At 45.5% G+C, this 15,330-nt stretch overlaps 1 protein-coding gene across 1 annotated transcript in view; it reads left to right on the top strand.

Moving 5' to 3' along the window:
- Positions 1-15,330, top strand: part of CSMD2 (CUB and Sushi multiple domains 2) — a 354,334-nt gene that overhangs the window by 263,557 nt on the left and 75,447 nt on the right. The window contains exons 33-37 of the mRNA XM_088671318.1: positions 586-710; positions 7,771-7,867; positions 10,748-10,852; positions 13,739-13,857; positions 15,213-15,282. Coding sequence (XP_088527444.1) covers positions 586-710; positions 7,771-7,867; positions 10,748-10,852; positions 13,739-13,857; positions 15,213-15,282 — 516 coding nt within the window. The remainder of the gene's footprint in view (positions 1-585; positions 711-7,770; positions 7,868-10,747; positions 10,853-13,738; positions 13,858-15,212; positions 15,283-15,330) is intronic.

Raw genomic sequence — 15,330 nt, 5'->3', positions numbered from 1 at the left:
CTTAGAGCAGTCTTCAAAGGCCCTTTTGCAGTAGCTCATGCCAAATGAAGAGCAAGAGCTTTTCCTGTTACATAATGAATGGCTATATCTCGGGAGTACAGAATTTTCTTTGCATGCAGGAGGACCCAAGTTTAACTCCCAGTATTTCCTGGTAACACTGGGAATGAACTGTGCCTGAAACCTGGGTGAGCTGATGCCAGTAAGTCTAGACAAGATTGAGCAAGATTGACCAGTTTTATTACTTAGGATAAGGCAGCTCAGTGCTTTGCATGCAAAAAGCCGTAGGTTCTATTGTAAAAATTCTGGTGTTGCTTTAAGCTTTGTTGCATGGATGTTATCTGCGGCTTCAGGCACCACACTGCATTAGATTTTATGGTTTTATGGTCTAATTATTTTTTAAATCTTTTTGTAAGTGTCCCAGAGAACCATTATTGTTGGGTTGCATATGAATGTTATGAATAAGTCTTAGGACTTAGGGGAAAGTGAAAGCAGATAACAGTGTTGATAGAGAGCAGTAGCAGCCTGCTAGCAATTAGGAAGCCTCATGTGGAATAGACCTGTAGCAGCCTCTCTTCTATGTTTCAGTACCCTGCGGTGGAAACTTAACTGAGCGAAAAGGCACCATTTTGTCCCCTGGATTCCCTGAGCCCTACTTGAACAGCCTCAACTGTGTATGGAAAATAACTGTCCCTGAAGGAGCAGGAATACAGGTAAAACATTAGAGGAATGCCCTGTTTGGTAAGCTCAGTTGAAGGACTTGTACAGCAGTCCCAGCCCAAATCTCCGAAGAGCAATAAAAACTTCCTCCTGGTGTAGCCAGATATGTCAGGATACTAACTGGGACCAGGAGCTGATAACTTCTGAGGCCTGCATGTAATGAGCTCAACTGACTGCTTGTCCACTTCCATGTGCAATGCAAAAGGTAGTCTGCGATGCAGGGGAAAAAACCCAGAACAGGTCTAGGGATGCATAGGGGAAGGGGGTAAGTTGTGCAAGGGTAAATCTTTGCACTAATATAATGAGAGATTTCACTCTTGGCCAAAGTACAGCTGCTTACCTTTAATGGTCTGAACAACAGCGAGCCCAGGTATCTAGAGTGACATTTGGAGTAGTGTGCATTCTCCCACCCAGGGTCTCTGGAGTCAGTTGCTGAAGATGCTAGGGCCAGAGTTAAGGTGTGAATTTGAGCAAACTGCAGAAGGCAGAAGATGCTGGCTGTGCTCTGCCCCACAGTCAGAGGCAGCAATGTTTGTGAACACCCCTTGCTGGAAGCCACAGGAGAAGAAAATGATCTCATGCTCAGGTCCTGCTTGCTGGTTTCCCATAGGTATGTGGCTGGACACTGTGAAGAACAGATGCTGAACTAGATGGGCCATTGGCCTGATCCAGAAACCTCTTCCTATGTTCTTACCTTGGCAAGGAAAAGTCAGAAGGCCAGTGTCTTTATTCTAGGTGTGGCCAACACGAAGTCCATTTTGCCAGCTGTCAAATTTGGCGCATGAGGCTGATCTTGATATCTGGCCTGTGGAGCCAAGAAGGTTCCTCACTCCTGGCTTAGTAGAAGAATGAATCAGTCACCGGGACCCCTCCTAACTGAAGCTATCCAAGGCCCTGTTCTTATCTACTTTCTGCTTTGAGTCCGACTTTGATTGGACAAGGGTTGGACACTGCCTCCTTCCACCACTATGAGCCTTGGGACTCAGCTACATTAGTTATAACACTGCAACACCAGATGGTTGCTGTGGAGTTCTGTCTTTCATCAACTTGATTTCCCCCTTTGAGGTTTACAACACATTTTTCTGAAATGCTTTTCTGATGTGTCCATAGAACTGCACAGGATGGATCCAAGCTACCCTAACTTTTCACATTTATTTCAGTTGGGACCTAGATGCAACTAATTTAACCTAGATCTAGTGTATTATGAGGCTACACTTGTTTGCAATATTCTTAATAATAAAAAATTATTTTATTATTATTATTTATTTTATTATTATTTTATTTATAGCAACTGCTCTACTTTGGTAGTCAGGGAAAGGGAGGCAGAGGAACAATTAGTGCCAGCAAGTGAACCTATTTACAACTTCCAAACTAGCAACTGGCATGTCTTTCCATGGGTGCTACAGCTAATTAACAGATAGGTTTTGTTCTGGGTTTGTTTCCCCTCCTGCTATGTTTAATTTTGCCCTGGATATCTTGTGACTTGTTTGCATTGTTATCAGTATTTCCCACAGGCATTGCAAAGGGGAAGGAGGAAGGGGGATACTCACTTTAGCAGAGCAAAACTGTTGGAACAGTTGAGGTGGAGTTGCAAAACGTTTGGCACTTACAATTTCAGAAGGTGATAATTCATTCATTAATCTAAGCAGGGAGGGAAAGAAAATGAGGAGAAGAGAGAGCAATATCCACTAATGAAGCACTTCTTTTTCTTTGCGCCTTTTGTTTGAAACGCAGTGGAGAATTTTGAGATTCTCCTCAGCAAAGCTGCTAATGGATTTTTGGAATATATGCAAAAAACTTAGAAGATTGTGGTGCCACCATAATTCAAATTCTTTTTTTATTAAAAGAAACCACAATAATAAATGGTAAAATAAACTTTTATTTTTGAAAAGGAAACAAAACCTATAGTAAGATGGAATATAATGTCTATTTTTGTATATGTCCACTTTATTTATATTTGAAATTTTTTCTCCTACCTTTTCTAATTGCAAAGTATTTGATCAGATCCTCAAAACTAATCTTATGTAACATGTCTGCTTCTATGCTTAGTAGAGATATGGCACCCGACCTGCCTTGTTGCGTAGTAGTTCTGTTGGGATTTTCAACTGGGAAAAGGAACTTCAGCTGAGCAATTTGTGATGATTAATGTTAAAAATCAGGCCAGGGGAAATTTCTGTGGTGCCCCCCCTTCCCTTGATGCCCTAAGCACATGCTTATTTTGCTTAATGGTTAATCCAGACCTGGGGGAAAGTGAAACATTTACTCAAAACATTGCTTTATTCATAAAATAGAACCCTCTTCCCACTTTCTGCAATACCACTGCAGCGATTTTCAGGTTTTCTCCTGGAGAAACCTACCTAGTGTTTTTCAGAAGCTTCTTACGGCTTCCTAAATGAGCAGATCAGTCGTGACAGAAACGCTATCCTAAAAAACAGCTTGATCGCTGCTGCTGCTGCTGCTCCTCCTCCTCTGCCACGTGCAACCAAAGGGGAATTTTGAATGTGCTCTTGGAAACAGTTCACAGAGGGCAGTGGTGAGGCCTAGCAGTCCTGGCCAGCCAGTCTTCTGTGTGAACTGAGTGTGGACTCTTGAATATGCCCAACTAATCCATTTCTTCTGTGCAGGGCTCCATCAGCTGTCTAGCTGAAGTGCTCCTCAGAGGTAAAAGGTAAAGGGTAAAGGGACCCCTGACCATTAGGTCCAGTCGTGACCGACTCTGGGGTTGCGCGCTCATCTCGCATTATTGGCCGAGGGAGCCGGCGTATAGCTTCCAGGTCATGTGGCCAGCATGACAAAGCCGCTTCTGGCAAACCAGAGCAGCACATGGAAACGCCGTTTACCTTCCCGCTGTAGCGGTTCCTATTTATCTACTTGCATTTTGACGTGCTTTCGAACTGCTAGGTTGGCAGGAGCTGGGACCGAGCAACAGGAGCTCACCCCGTCACAGGGATTCGAACCGCTGACCTTCCGATCAGCAAGCCCTAGGCTCAGTGGTTTAACCACAGCGCCACCTGGGTCCCAGAGGTAGAAAAGTACAAAAGCCGCCACAATCATCAAACCCTCTTATAGCAAAGTCAAATTGCTTTGGAAGCTAAATGGGGCCACCCCAGAATGCAGCTATTGCTTCTGCATATTTGGGGATGCCCTAGATAGGAAGAAGTACAGAAGTTTGAAAGCTGAAAGAGAAAGGATTTGTTGCTTTTAAAACAACTCGCTTGATAACTTGCAAGCTTACGAGACTTTTATGGCAGCTGAGCGGGGGGAATAGTCTGCAGAAACTAGAATCCAGCTCGACCGCATGAGTCTTGTCAGGTTGAGAGCAACTGAGACCCAGAATGTTTTGAGTTTCACTCACCTAGAGAATAGGCAGGTAAGAGGTGACATGACAGAAGTTTATAAAATTATGCATGGCATGGGGAAAGTGGGTAGAGAAAAGTCCCTCCTCTCATAACACTACCGTGTTTCCCCTTTTTTAATACATAGTCAAAAAGTAAGCCAGGGCAGGGTTTTTAAGCATTTGAGACATATAAGGCATACCCTGAAAATAAGCCATACTTCAGTGCCACGCCGAGCAAGACCACCAAGTGCCCCAGCCAGCTAGTGGGACCCAGCACGGCGGCCGCTACAGGAGGTGGAAGCCTGCCCGGTCGGGTCAGTGGCTGGAAGCGGCTGCGCAGCAGCCGATAAAGCGTGCAACAGCCGCACGGAGCACCGAGGGCACAAGCCAGCAGGACCCAGCTCCTGCAATGCCGGCTGCGGCAGGAGGAGGAAGCCTGCCGGGTCAGGTCGGCGCCTGGAAGTGGCGGCGACTGCAGCGCTAACAAAGCGTGAAGCAGCGCCGCACGGAGCACCAAGGGCACGAGCGGCAGGAGGAAAGAGAGAGAGGCTCGTTACTTGCGGCACTTTAAGAGAAACGATCTCCACATTCCGAGCCTCCCTTTTGCGCGTGCGGGCGTGTTAAAGCCCCAATCGGTTCACTCCCCGCTTCCTCCTCGCCATCCGTCCCTTTCACACATTGCCTCGGCCCCGCAGACCCCTCCCTGGGCATCTTCCCCTAAGTGCGGTGCTGCTTCGTGCTTTGTCAACGCTGCAGCCACCGCCGCTTCCGACAAAGCGCAAAGCAGCGCCGCACTCTGTGTGTGTGTGTGTGTGTGTGTGTGTGCGCGCGCACGTCCGTCTCTGTGCGCGCGCACGTCTCTCTCTCCCCTTGCGTCTCTCTCTGTCTCTCCGTCTCTGTGCGCACGCACGTCTCTCTCTGTCTCTCTCTGTGTGCGTGTGCGTCTCTCTCTCTGTGTGTGTGTTTGCGCGTGCGTCTCTCCCCCCCCTGTGCACGTCTGTCTCTCTGTGTTTGCGCGCGCGTATCTCTCTCTCTCCCCCCCCGTGTGCACATCTCTCTCTCTCTCTCTCTCTCTCTCTCTCTCTCTCTCTCTCTCTCTCTCTCTCTCTCATGCTTTTGGAAGCATAAAGTGGCTCCAGTTGGGTGTACATTTGCCCAATGGGGAAGGTAATGGTATCTTCCTGGGCAATGCTGCTTACAGATGTTCTATGGCCATAGGGTGGTTCAGAATGGCTTCACCTTCTGGCTTTTTAAAAAACTGACATCCCCTCCCCGTCTTGTTTTGCCAACAGACCCACTGCAAATCTGGAGGAGGAGTGGCTCTGGTGGGCTCTGAATAATCTCTCTCCCTTTCTCCCTTTCTCCTGGAGGAGCATCTGGTGTGTAGGACTTACAAACCTTCAGAGACCCAGCTCTTGGGGGGGGGGCTCTTGGACACCACGCTTTGCCTTCCCTCTGATTGGGAACATTCTGGCATCGCAGGAGGTGGCCAAGCGGGTGGTGTCACTTCCGCGCCGCCCCCCGCAAGACTTGGCAATAAGATATAGTGATAGGCACAGTTCTGGAGGGCACCAAGGAAGAGGCGAGGCTGGACACTGCGCCTCCGAGCAACAGCTCCAGCCCCGCCGGCAGCACCCTTAAGACAGCCCTGGATAAATGTACTGTAGATTGCTTTACCATACCGGTACTTATGTGGTAATAAAAAAAAATAAGACACCACCTGAAAATAAGCCACCGTGTGTTTTTTTGAGGAAAAAAAGTTATAAGACGGTGTCTTAAAAAAAGGGGAAACACGGTAGAACCCATAGACTACCAAAGAAGCCAAATGTTGGAAGATTCAGAACAGATAAAATAAAGTCCTTCTTGGCACAGCACATGGTTAAAGAGCAGGGCCACGGGAGGCAGTGAGGGTCACCAACCTTTCCCTTCCCATATACTAGTAAAATGTTCTGGTTTAGGGCTGGCAAACCTCCAGTGCTATCAAATGCAGAGGGCTGTTCTGTGCTTTGAATGGGTGCTGGTTTGGAGGCTCACAGAACGTGCAGCTAGTGTCTAGGACGAGGCCCAGCTCCATCCCTTTAGACAGCTGTTAACCCCTGTTTTGTACTGCAGGTATAGGTTAAGTGATGACAAAACAAGAGGAGGCATTGGAGATGAAAGTGTTCTTGGTAGCACAACAGAGGCAGTGTCAGGCCAGTGAGGATTTTATGTAATCATCCTGCTCACTAGCACTTCTGGTATGAATTATTCATCCCAAAGGCAGCTCTTCCCTGGGTGAATTAATTTAGATCCCTGGCAGAAAATACAGGATGATCCTTCATGAAATCCTGCACATGAGCATCAAATTAGAAGCTTACAATGTTTGTGCCCTTCCAGTGTGGGAAGGGAAGCTTTGGGGGTCACACGGGTGGGTGAGAGGGAAACCCCCCCAAGTCTTGTTTCTGTAATGCATGAAATTATTATTAGGGGGATAATTATGCAGATGCTGATTTGGCTGGAGCAATTGGTAAAGACTCAGTGGAGGTCATTAGCATTTCAGTGAGATGGATTCTAAAGGTTTTCATGTTTTTGCTTTTGCTTTAAAGTCCCCGCAAAGTTGTTATTCAGGATAAGCAAGCTAGAATGTCAGAGATAATTGTTTATGATCACTCTTGTGGCACACACCTTTTCCCTCCGAGGCATTTGGCAGAAGAGGAGGAATTTTGCACAGCTGTAGCATAGATTAAGCACTTCCTAAAGAATGTCCAGGAAAGGCTGAGGGAGACCAAGTTGGGGCTGGTGTATACTATCCTCAGAATCAAGTGGTGAAAATTAACCTGGATTTGTACCACTAGAGGCTCCTAGGGGAGCATGTTTAGTATCCTGTTCTCACAGTTGCCAACCAGATGCATACAGGAAGCATGCAAGTGTTTCAGGGAACCCTGAGGTATCTTGGGCATTTAACAGGGTTTCCTCAAACAGAACACCATTAATGGCAGATGAGCTTCTCTGGGGGGGAAAACCACCAATGGCAACTGCAGGGGCCTGCTTAAGAGCATGCTGCCAGCTTTGGTGTGGCAACAGGGGAGCCCAATTGACCACATGCTAATCAAGTCTGTGCCCTAGAACATACACTTGCTAGCATAGCTGCCAAGTCTCCCATTTTTCGCAGGAAACCCCCATATTTTAAACCGTTTCCAGCTGGCAGCCCAGATTGGAAAAAAAAAAACCCGTAAATCCCCCAGATTTCCTACCTGCCAGGGAGGCTCTATTTTGGGTGCCGATTTCCGGTGCTCAGACATGGGTGCGCGGCACCGAAAATCAGGCAGAGCGGCACCAGAAGCAACTTCTGGTGCCGCGCTACCCATGTCTGGGCACCGGAAATCGGGCAGCGCTGGCACCGGAAGTTGCTTCTACGCATGTCCAGACATGCATAGAAGCGACTTCCGGCGCCACACCGCTGCTGATCCCACATTTTTCAGCGGGAGACTTGGCAGCTATGCTTGCTAGTCAAGGCTGTGCTCAACAGTAATGCTTTTCAGTGCTCTTCAGAGTGCCCATCAGGATCCTGACAGATAATTCAACATTGAAAGGATTATCTGCAGGCCGAAAAGTATGCCAATGGCTACCTCAAATGTTTTGTTTCTTTTTACAAAATTAAATTTGGTTTACTAATTAAAAGGCAATCCGTATCATGATTTTTCAGTTCTTTTCTTTTCTCCCTCCCCTCTTCCCAGATTCAAGTGATCAGTTTTGTGACAGAACAGAACTGGGATTCCCTAGAAGTCTTTGACGGTGGGGATAACACAGCCACCATGCTGGGCAGCTTCTCAGGTGAGTTCTGAAGCGGACACAGAATGGACCACAGCAGCCTTCCAGTGCCTTCCAGATGCTTTGGACTACAGCTCCCATCAGCCCCAGCCAGCTTGACTGCAGTCCAGAACATCTAGAGGGCATCAGGTTGGGGAAGACTGGCCTTTGCAGCTCCAGTGTCGACCATTCACTGGGCTCAGTCTTCCAGGCTTGCCACCTCCAAAGTAATGAAAAAACACCCAAGACAGACAGGGGACAGAAAGATCCTGCTTTTCCTCCATTGCAACTTTTCCTCTAGCTGGGCTTTGAGACTGGCTTCCATGGTCAAGCACAGAAAAGCCTTTTCGTTGGTGGCTCCCTACTTGTGGAATTCTGTACATAAGGAAGCATGCTTTTTGTAAACATCACTCTTTTTTTAAGGCACATAGGCCGCTGGTCCTTCATTGGGAGGGCAACTAGTTAAATCTGTGAACTCTTTTTGTGTTCATGGGTGAGCAGTTTAGGTCCAGTTTTACTGCTCTTTTTGTATGGTTCTTGTTATCACTATTTATTGAAACCTTTGGTTCCATTGAGACAATTTATGTTAAAAAAGGATGAACAAATATAATAATTATTAATTAATGACAACAGTACAAGGCAGCACTTGCACAGACAAGGCGGAGAACAGGTTGAACACTCTTACCTCCATAGACAGCCTCCCCACTGCCACATACACAAACAAATCCCTCCCTCCCATGCTTCCTATGTTAGAAGCAAGCATACACTTGGAAATATTACATTTCACTCCAAACATTGAATTCCAGCCCAACTTTATGGTTGCTTGAGAAGGGAAGTCTTTTTGTCATTACTCTTGCCAACACAAACTAGCTGGCATCCTGTGGTCTGGTTTAGGCTTGGAGCTGTGCCAACATTTCCAAATTTAATACCCCTTATTTTGAAGGGGTCTGCTGTGCTAATATTTGGGCCTCTTCCCCATCTTGTTCCCTACCTGACTTCTGTGAATGACGTTACTTGTGTGAAGGACAGTATCATGTTCACTTAGGAGCAAGGCGACGCTTTTCGCCCTACTTCCAACATCACATCTGCCACCTTCAACAGTGGTGTGTTGTTTGTACCGGTTGTGGGAATGCTTGCTTGCACATAAAACAGGCTTCCTCAACCTCGGCCCTCCAGATGTTTTTGGCCTGCAGCTCCCATGATCCCTAGCTAGCAGGACCAGTGGTCAGGGATGGTGGGAATTGTAGTCTCAAAACATCTGGATGGCCGAGGTTGAGGAAGCCTGACATAAAGGCACCACATGATCAGAACACCTATACAGCTGGGTGTCCCAGTTGTGTGGGGCAATTGCACATGATCAAGAGTTCGTGCCTTGGAGCTGTTTTGCAGGCATCTATGTGCAGTACATGGTTCTTGGAGGAAGCAAATGTGATGTTGGAGGTAGGGCTTAAAGCATTGTGCTGTCCTGTATGTGAGTTATGCATGAATGGTGCTTATGTGGAGTAAGAAACTGAGCGGGCAGTGGAATTTTTCAAAACAGGAAAGTGCATCAAGGAAGCAAAGCTGAGAGTGAATCCGTTTGCATTCCTAAACCATCATTTGAGCCTCTTGCCAAAGCTTTCTGGGCCATTTTTCCACAGAGTTGTATCCATTCCCCTCCAGAGCTGCCTTTGTTCCTTTCATTTCAGGACCCCAAGGTGTTATTCAACCAACAAAGAGGGGAGAATAGTGCCATGAGGGGTCCTCTGTGACTCCCGTCCCCCACCCCCCCATAACTTCTCATCTCCAAATCCTTTTCTCTATCTGTTAGTCCAACCGGATAATGCTTTCTGTGATGAGAAATGTGTCTCTGCACTTTGAAAACTACATTTCTGAGTATCCCTCTGCTGGCATCTGTGGAGCTTGATCAAAAATGAACCATGCTGCCAAAGTTAAAGGCTGCCTTCTCAGGCACACAGATTCAATCTCTGATGTGTTCTCAGATAACAGTCAGGCTTTGCACCTGCAGTTCTCCAAGACCAATGGGAAGGAAGGGGGTGTGCAGTGCAGGCCCCTAAGTCTGATTCATTCTTCATCCTTTCACTACAGATCTATTATGGGGACATCTGCTGGTTGTGTGAAATGATTGTTTTACTGGCTCAGTAATGAGCTGTTGAAGGCGCTAACCTTCAGAATGCTCACACCTTTATAATTGTGTGTGCACATTAGGGATGTTGGAGGAATTTGGTTCAGTTCACTTTTTAAGGTGATCCTACATAATTTGCACTTCCTGAAACAAAACACAAACTGTAATGTAGCTAGCCATCAAAATTTGCACTTCTCTGAATTTTGCAATGCAGTTCTCCAAACAATAACCAAACAAAATGTGGTACAAAAAGGTGTGTGTGTGTGTGTGTGTGTGTGTGTAAAGTGTGGCTAGAAATGTATATATTAGTGATAACAAAATACAAAATGCCTTATATTAGGGGAAGTTGCTTGCAAAACTGTATTGGGCAAAATTGCAAGTCTATTAAGAGAATGTGCACTGAAATGCTACTGGTGTAAGGACCATAGAAAGAGAATTGCAAATTGGTGCAGAATTGTGGCAAACTGAAGCTAAGATTGGAAATAATGAGAAACTGAGAGAAACCAGAATCGACAGATTTGTCTGTTCCTAATGCACAAAAGACCTGGAGCCTGCCCTACAGCCTGCCTGCCTCCTGTGCTAGATGGGACCCCACCACCACTGCCAAATTCCCTCTTCTAGTCTTACTTTCCAGGGTTTAGGGGTGGCAGGAAGGGGGTGGAGGGAGACACCTCCCCAGATATGGTGAGTGGCTCTGGACATGGTCTAGATCCTCTCCAACATTTCTGAAGCCCCCTGGTAACATCTCTGCCTCTTGTGTGCATGCGTTTCTCCCCTAGGAACAACAGTCCCTGCACTGCTGAACAGCACCTCCAACCAACTCTATTTGCATTTCTACTCCGACATCAGTGTCTCTGCTGCAGGATTTCACCTTGAGTACAAAAGTAAGGATTTTTCTTGATGGTGCTGTTCCAAGATGTCCAGGTTGTGGCTTCTGCTGTGAGAGCAATTACTCTCAGGGTTGTGCACACTTTGTCACGGTAATCATGCAAATACAGGATCGAGAAAGGTTATATGATGTGGAATTTAATATAATTTGAAACTTCAGTGTAAAATAAAAGTTAAAATAAAGCCAAGCTTCCAGATCTCATGACTCAAGAAAGGGGCTGGGGGATATGCAGGTGGTGACTAGGAAATGCTCAGAAATCAGAGAAGAGCACTGGGTGGAAACTAGAATGGCCATTGTATAAGAGTAGTCTATTTCAACCACTGAGCCTTCGTTGATGTGCTACCAAAATAAACATTTTTTTAAAAAAGGAAATAAAGTAGCCTTCATAAATAAAATGGAAAGGTAGGCCAGTAGCCAAGATGAAGAGCATGATGAAATTGCTAGCAGCCGGGGGTTCTGGTTTCCGCCTGCAGGAATGGCTGACCTGTTTTCCATCCCTCCGACCTTCATGAGGAATTTGGCGGTTGCTAGGGGAGTAAATGGCAACCCCCCTATCTCTCCGGGGGCTACGGAGAGGGGCCGCTGGCCCGCGATGCCACCAAACCCACTCCGATTGTTTAAGGAGTGGGGGGAGGCTTGGGCTAAAAGCACTCATGAGGAATGTCGGAACTCCCGGACGCCAAACTGCACAGCGGGGATCTCCATGATTAAAGAAGATAATTAGGTTTTAAATTCATGGACATGCTTCAGAAGGAGGGGCAGAAGCTCTGTTTACTGCCGAGGAATTTGCGCTGCTGAGGGTGAGGAGTCAAAGGCTGTATTTTATCTTGAAGAAGGATTGATGGGGATGGAACGACAAGGGAAGCGAGTCTTTTTTATTTTTTGCATATACTCTAAGAGTTACCTTCATACCTTCCCGGACGTGATGTTCTGGTTTGTTTGGAACGAACGAGAAATAAAAGACATCTGTGTGAGTTGAACTTTATAAACTGTTGATACTGAGTATATTTTTTGAAGATGTAAAATTGCTGATGAGAGAAGCCCCCCTCTAACTGGATAAGGAGTGCCTGGAAAGCGTTCAAGGATTTATGGGGTGTGACTCACTTTGAATTTGAACAGCGACCTGAAGCTAAGTTCAGCTATAGGGCAAGGAGAGCCACTAATTTATCAAGAGTCTATGCATAATGTGACAGCTGGATCTTCTGCCTGGAAAAGCTGTAAATTTTATAAAGATCGTTAATCTACATAGTTATGGGAAGAAAACGAAAGTGATCTGAGTTTTTTAAGATGGCGCTGCTTCGTGTTGAGAGTCCGATGCAACAGGGAACGCTCCAGACCAAGAAGATTTATGGGGAGGCTGGACTGATTAACTCACACAGGAGAAAGAACATATGTGAAATCTCGTTTGATACTTATCTCAGCAGCTGGGGAAAAATCGGATGAGAGGAAAACATCTTTGTGACTGTAAGGGAAAGATCGGGACTATAATAGACTTTGAGTGATGATTTGGACTTTAGAAAAAGACGGCAGTGAGCAGCTGCGAGGAATCCCCAATTTCTTGAAGCATGGGAACCCCGAAAAAAATTTTAGATGATTTGGCATAACATTCGGTTTGATTGATATGTATTTGTATAATTTGAAATAATGAATGAGATATAATTGTTTTTAATTGGAAAATTAATAAAAATAGATTATAAAAAAAGAAATTGCTAGCAGCCTTCCCTAAAATGATGATATTCCAAGTTCTAATATTTCTGAATTAAAATTGGGGGCATTCTTCTTTGATTCCCGTGATGGTTTATTTCTGAGGTGCTCCAGGCAGGAATGAGAGATGCGGCTTGTTAGCTGGAGATGGCAGGGAGTGTGTTTTATGCGCATGAAACATGCTTCTTTATGTGTCTTAAGGCATGCATAAACCACCCCTGATCCAAAAGAAGCAGCAAGAAAATGGATTTCAGAGTGGTTGGCAGTAAAAATTAAGATTCCAAAAATGTAACACAAACCAGCAACACAATGTGGCTAACAAGTGGTGCAAAAATCACCTGGTCCAGACAACACAACTCTATAAGGCTTTAAAGCTCTTGGCAGTTCCCTGGTTGATGCACCACTGATCACAGGGGCGTTAAGTCCTGCAATTCAGCTGCTACCTTCACAGCCAAATGTCTGGCTGAGAACAGCAGAGCAGCTGGACTGGGCCTGCTGCGCCCGTCATAGTGGCTGAAAAGTTAAGTGCCAGTGCCAACCGCTGGAGGGAGTCCCATGGGAGAGGTCACTTTCAGAAATGAGAGCAGCGTTCTGTTACTTTTCATTCACCAAACAGAGATCAACAGCAGACATGATACACACAGTTCCATACGGAATGTGTACGTACAGGCTTAGTACATCTGGTGGTGCTTTAAAATTGGAGGCCCACTTCCCTTAAACTTGGCGTGGGAGTTCTTTTTAGGGCCAAACTGGACACAGCACTATCATGCCAATGCAGTTAGTGTGTCTAGTTTGTAAAATGTAATAGCTGCTGCTGGGTCCTGCTTGAAACTTTCCCGCAGGCATCTGGTTGGCCGCTGTGAGAACAGGATGCTGGACTAGATGGGCCACTGGCCTGATCCAGCTGTCAGTTCTTAGGTTCTTAGGAGCAGCACCACTCTAGACTTAGCTGACTAATCAGCTGTGTGCCAGTAGGGATGGAGGAGAAATTTGTGCATTTAATGCAGACCTATCAAATGTGCACTTCTCAAACCAATGCATAAAGCAAAGCACAGTTTCTTCAGTGGCAGCTAGGTCTCTGTTGTCAGGTTGGTGTGATTTGGGGCATTCTTGCACGCACGCACACACACACACACACACCAGCCACCCCCATTCACCTCTTCTTGCTTTCTTGCAGCTGTAGGCCTCGCCAGCTGCCCAGAACCAGCTGTCCCCAGCAGTGGTCTGAAGATCGGGGAGCGATACTTGGTGAATGATGTTGTCTCCTTTCAGTGTGAGCCAGGCTACGCACTCCAGGTACTGAGTGTTACTGAGTCTGTGAAGTGTTTCACTTTGCAGTGAAAACTGTGGATATGTGAAATTGCCAATGTGTGAGTTGGCAGAGCTGATTGAAAGAGGTACACAGGGATCTGTGATGTGACGGAATCAGGGGGAAAGGGGATGGTTGAAGCATTTGAGCATTGCAAATTCTTATACGAAATGACCTCACCGTTGGTGGGAATGTTATAAAGCATGAGTGTCCTGGTTTGTAGTAATCGGCTTGATTAAATAAATATTCCAATCTAATGTTCCATTAGATGCTCTGATGTACCTCTTGAGATTAAGACAATATATTTCACTCAACCATTATATACTATAGCTATGGGCAGAGTTTTATATGCCAGATCATGGGAAAGTACCCATAAACCAATGGGTGCATTTGATGTAGTTGGGCAAATCTGGAAACAGCCAAATATAATAAATTATAATGAAATTAGCAGTGTTCCTTAAACACAGTGAAATATATAGTGAGTCAATGAATAGATGGGTTAAAGTAACACAATACTTTTAGAAGGATTTGGGGGGTCTCAGGAAGGCTGATGAAGTTGTAGGGCAAAACAAAAACTGACAAATTGCTGGGTCCAGATGGCATCCACCTGAGAGTTCTCAAACAACTCAAATGTGAAATGGCTGGTCTTCTAGTAAACATATGTAACTTGTTCCTCAGATCAGCTTCCATACCTGAGAACTGACTTTTTTATTCAGTGCATAGTTAAACTGTGGAATTCATGCCTACATGTTGCAGTGATGGCCACCAACCTGGATGGCTTTAAAAGAAGATTGGACCAATTCATGGATGGCAAGGTTATCAATGGCTACTAGCCACAATGGTTATGTTCCACCTCCACTAACAGAGGCAACATGCTCAGGTCCTGTTTGAGGGCTCCCCACAGGCATCTGGCTGGCTGCTGTGAGAATGGGATGCTCAACTAGATGGGCCTTTGGCATGATCCAGCAGGCTCTTCTTGGGTTCTTATGTGATGGATTATATGACACAGATTAGGAAATTGCAGATTAATCTGACAACTAAATTTTATTATTGGGAAAGAAATCGATCTGGATATTTAACCATCCTTTTAGCTATCTAATGTATTCATGTTTGTATATTGTTTTGGTCTTTAATGTGGTTTTGTACAGTTTATAAATATGCGATTTATTTATTTTTTAAAAAAACTTCCTGTAAAGTAACTTAATTTAAGATTCAAGTTCGTGTATATATATTTTTTGTTTCATTGCTGCAAAATATAAACTTGCTTTGGTACTCATTACAAATTTTTTCGGTTCTTCCTCCATCCCACTGTCTCATAGTCTGCTTTCCTTCCTTGATTCAGGGACATTCTCATATTTCCTGCATGCCAGGGACTGTTCGGCGCTGGAACTACCCACCTCCACTTTGCATCGGTAGGAAAAGCCCACCATGAAATTTATTTTAAGACCACGACATCCTAG

This window comes from Zootoca vivipara, chromosome 6 (assembly GCF_965207765.1).
Source record: "Zootoca vivipara chromosome 6, rZooViv2.hap1.1, whole genome shotgun sequence".
NCBI classification, from domain to species: domain Eukaryota; kingdom Metazoa; phylum Chordata; class Lepidosauria; order Squamata; family Lacertidae; genus Zootoca; species Zootoca vivipara.
The sequence above is the reverse complement of the archived record's forward strand: the minus strand, read 5'-3'. Positions and strand labels throughout refer to the sequence as shown.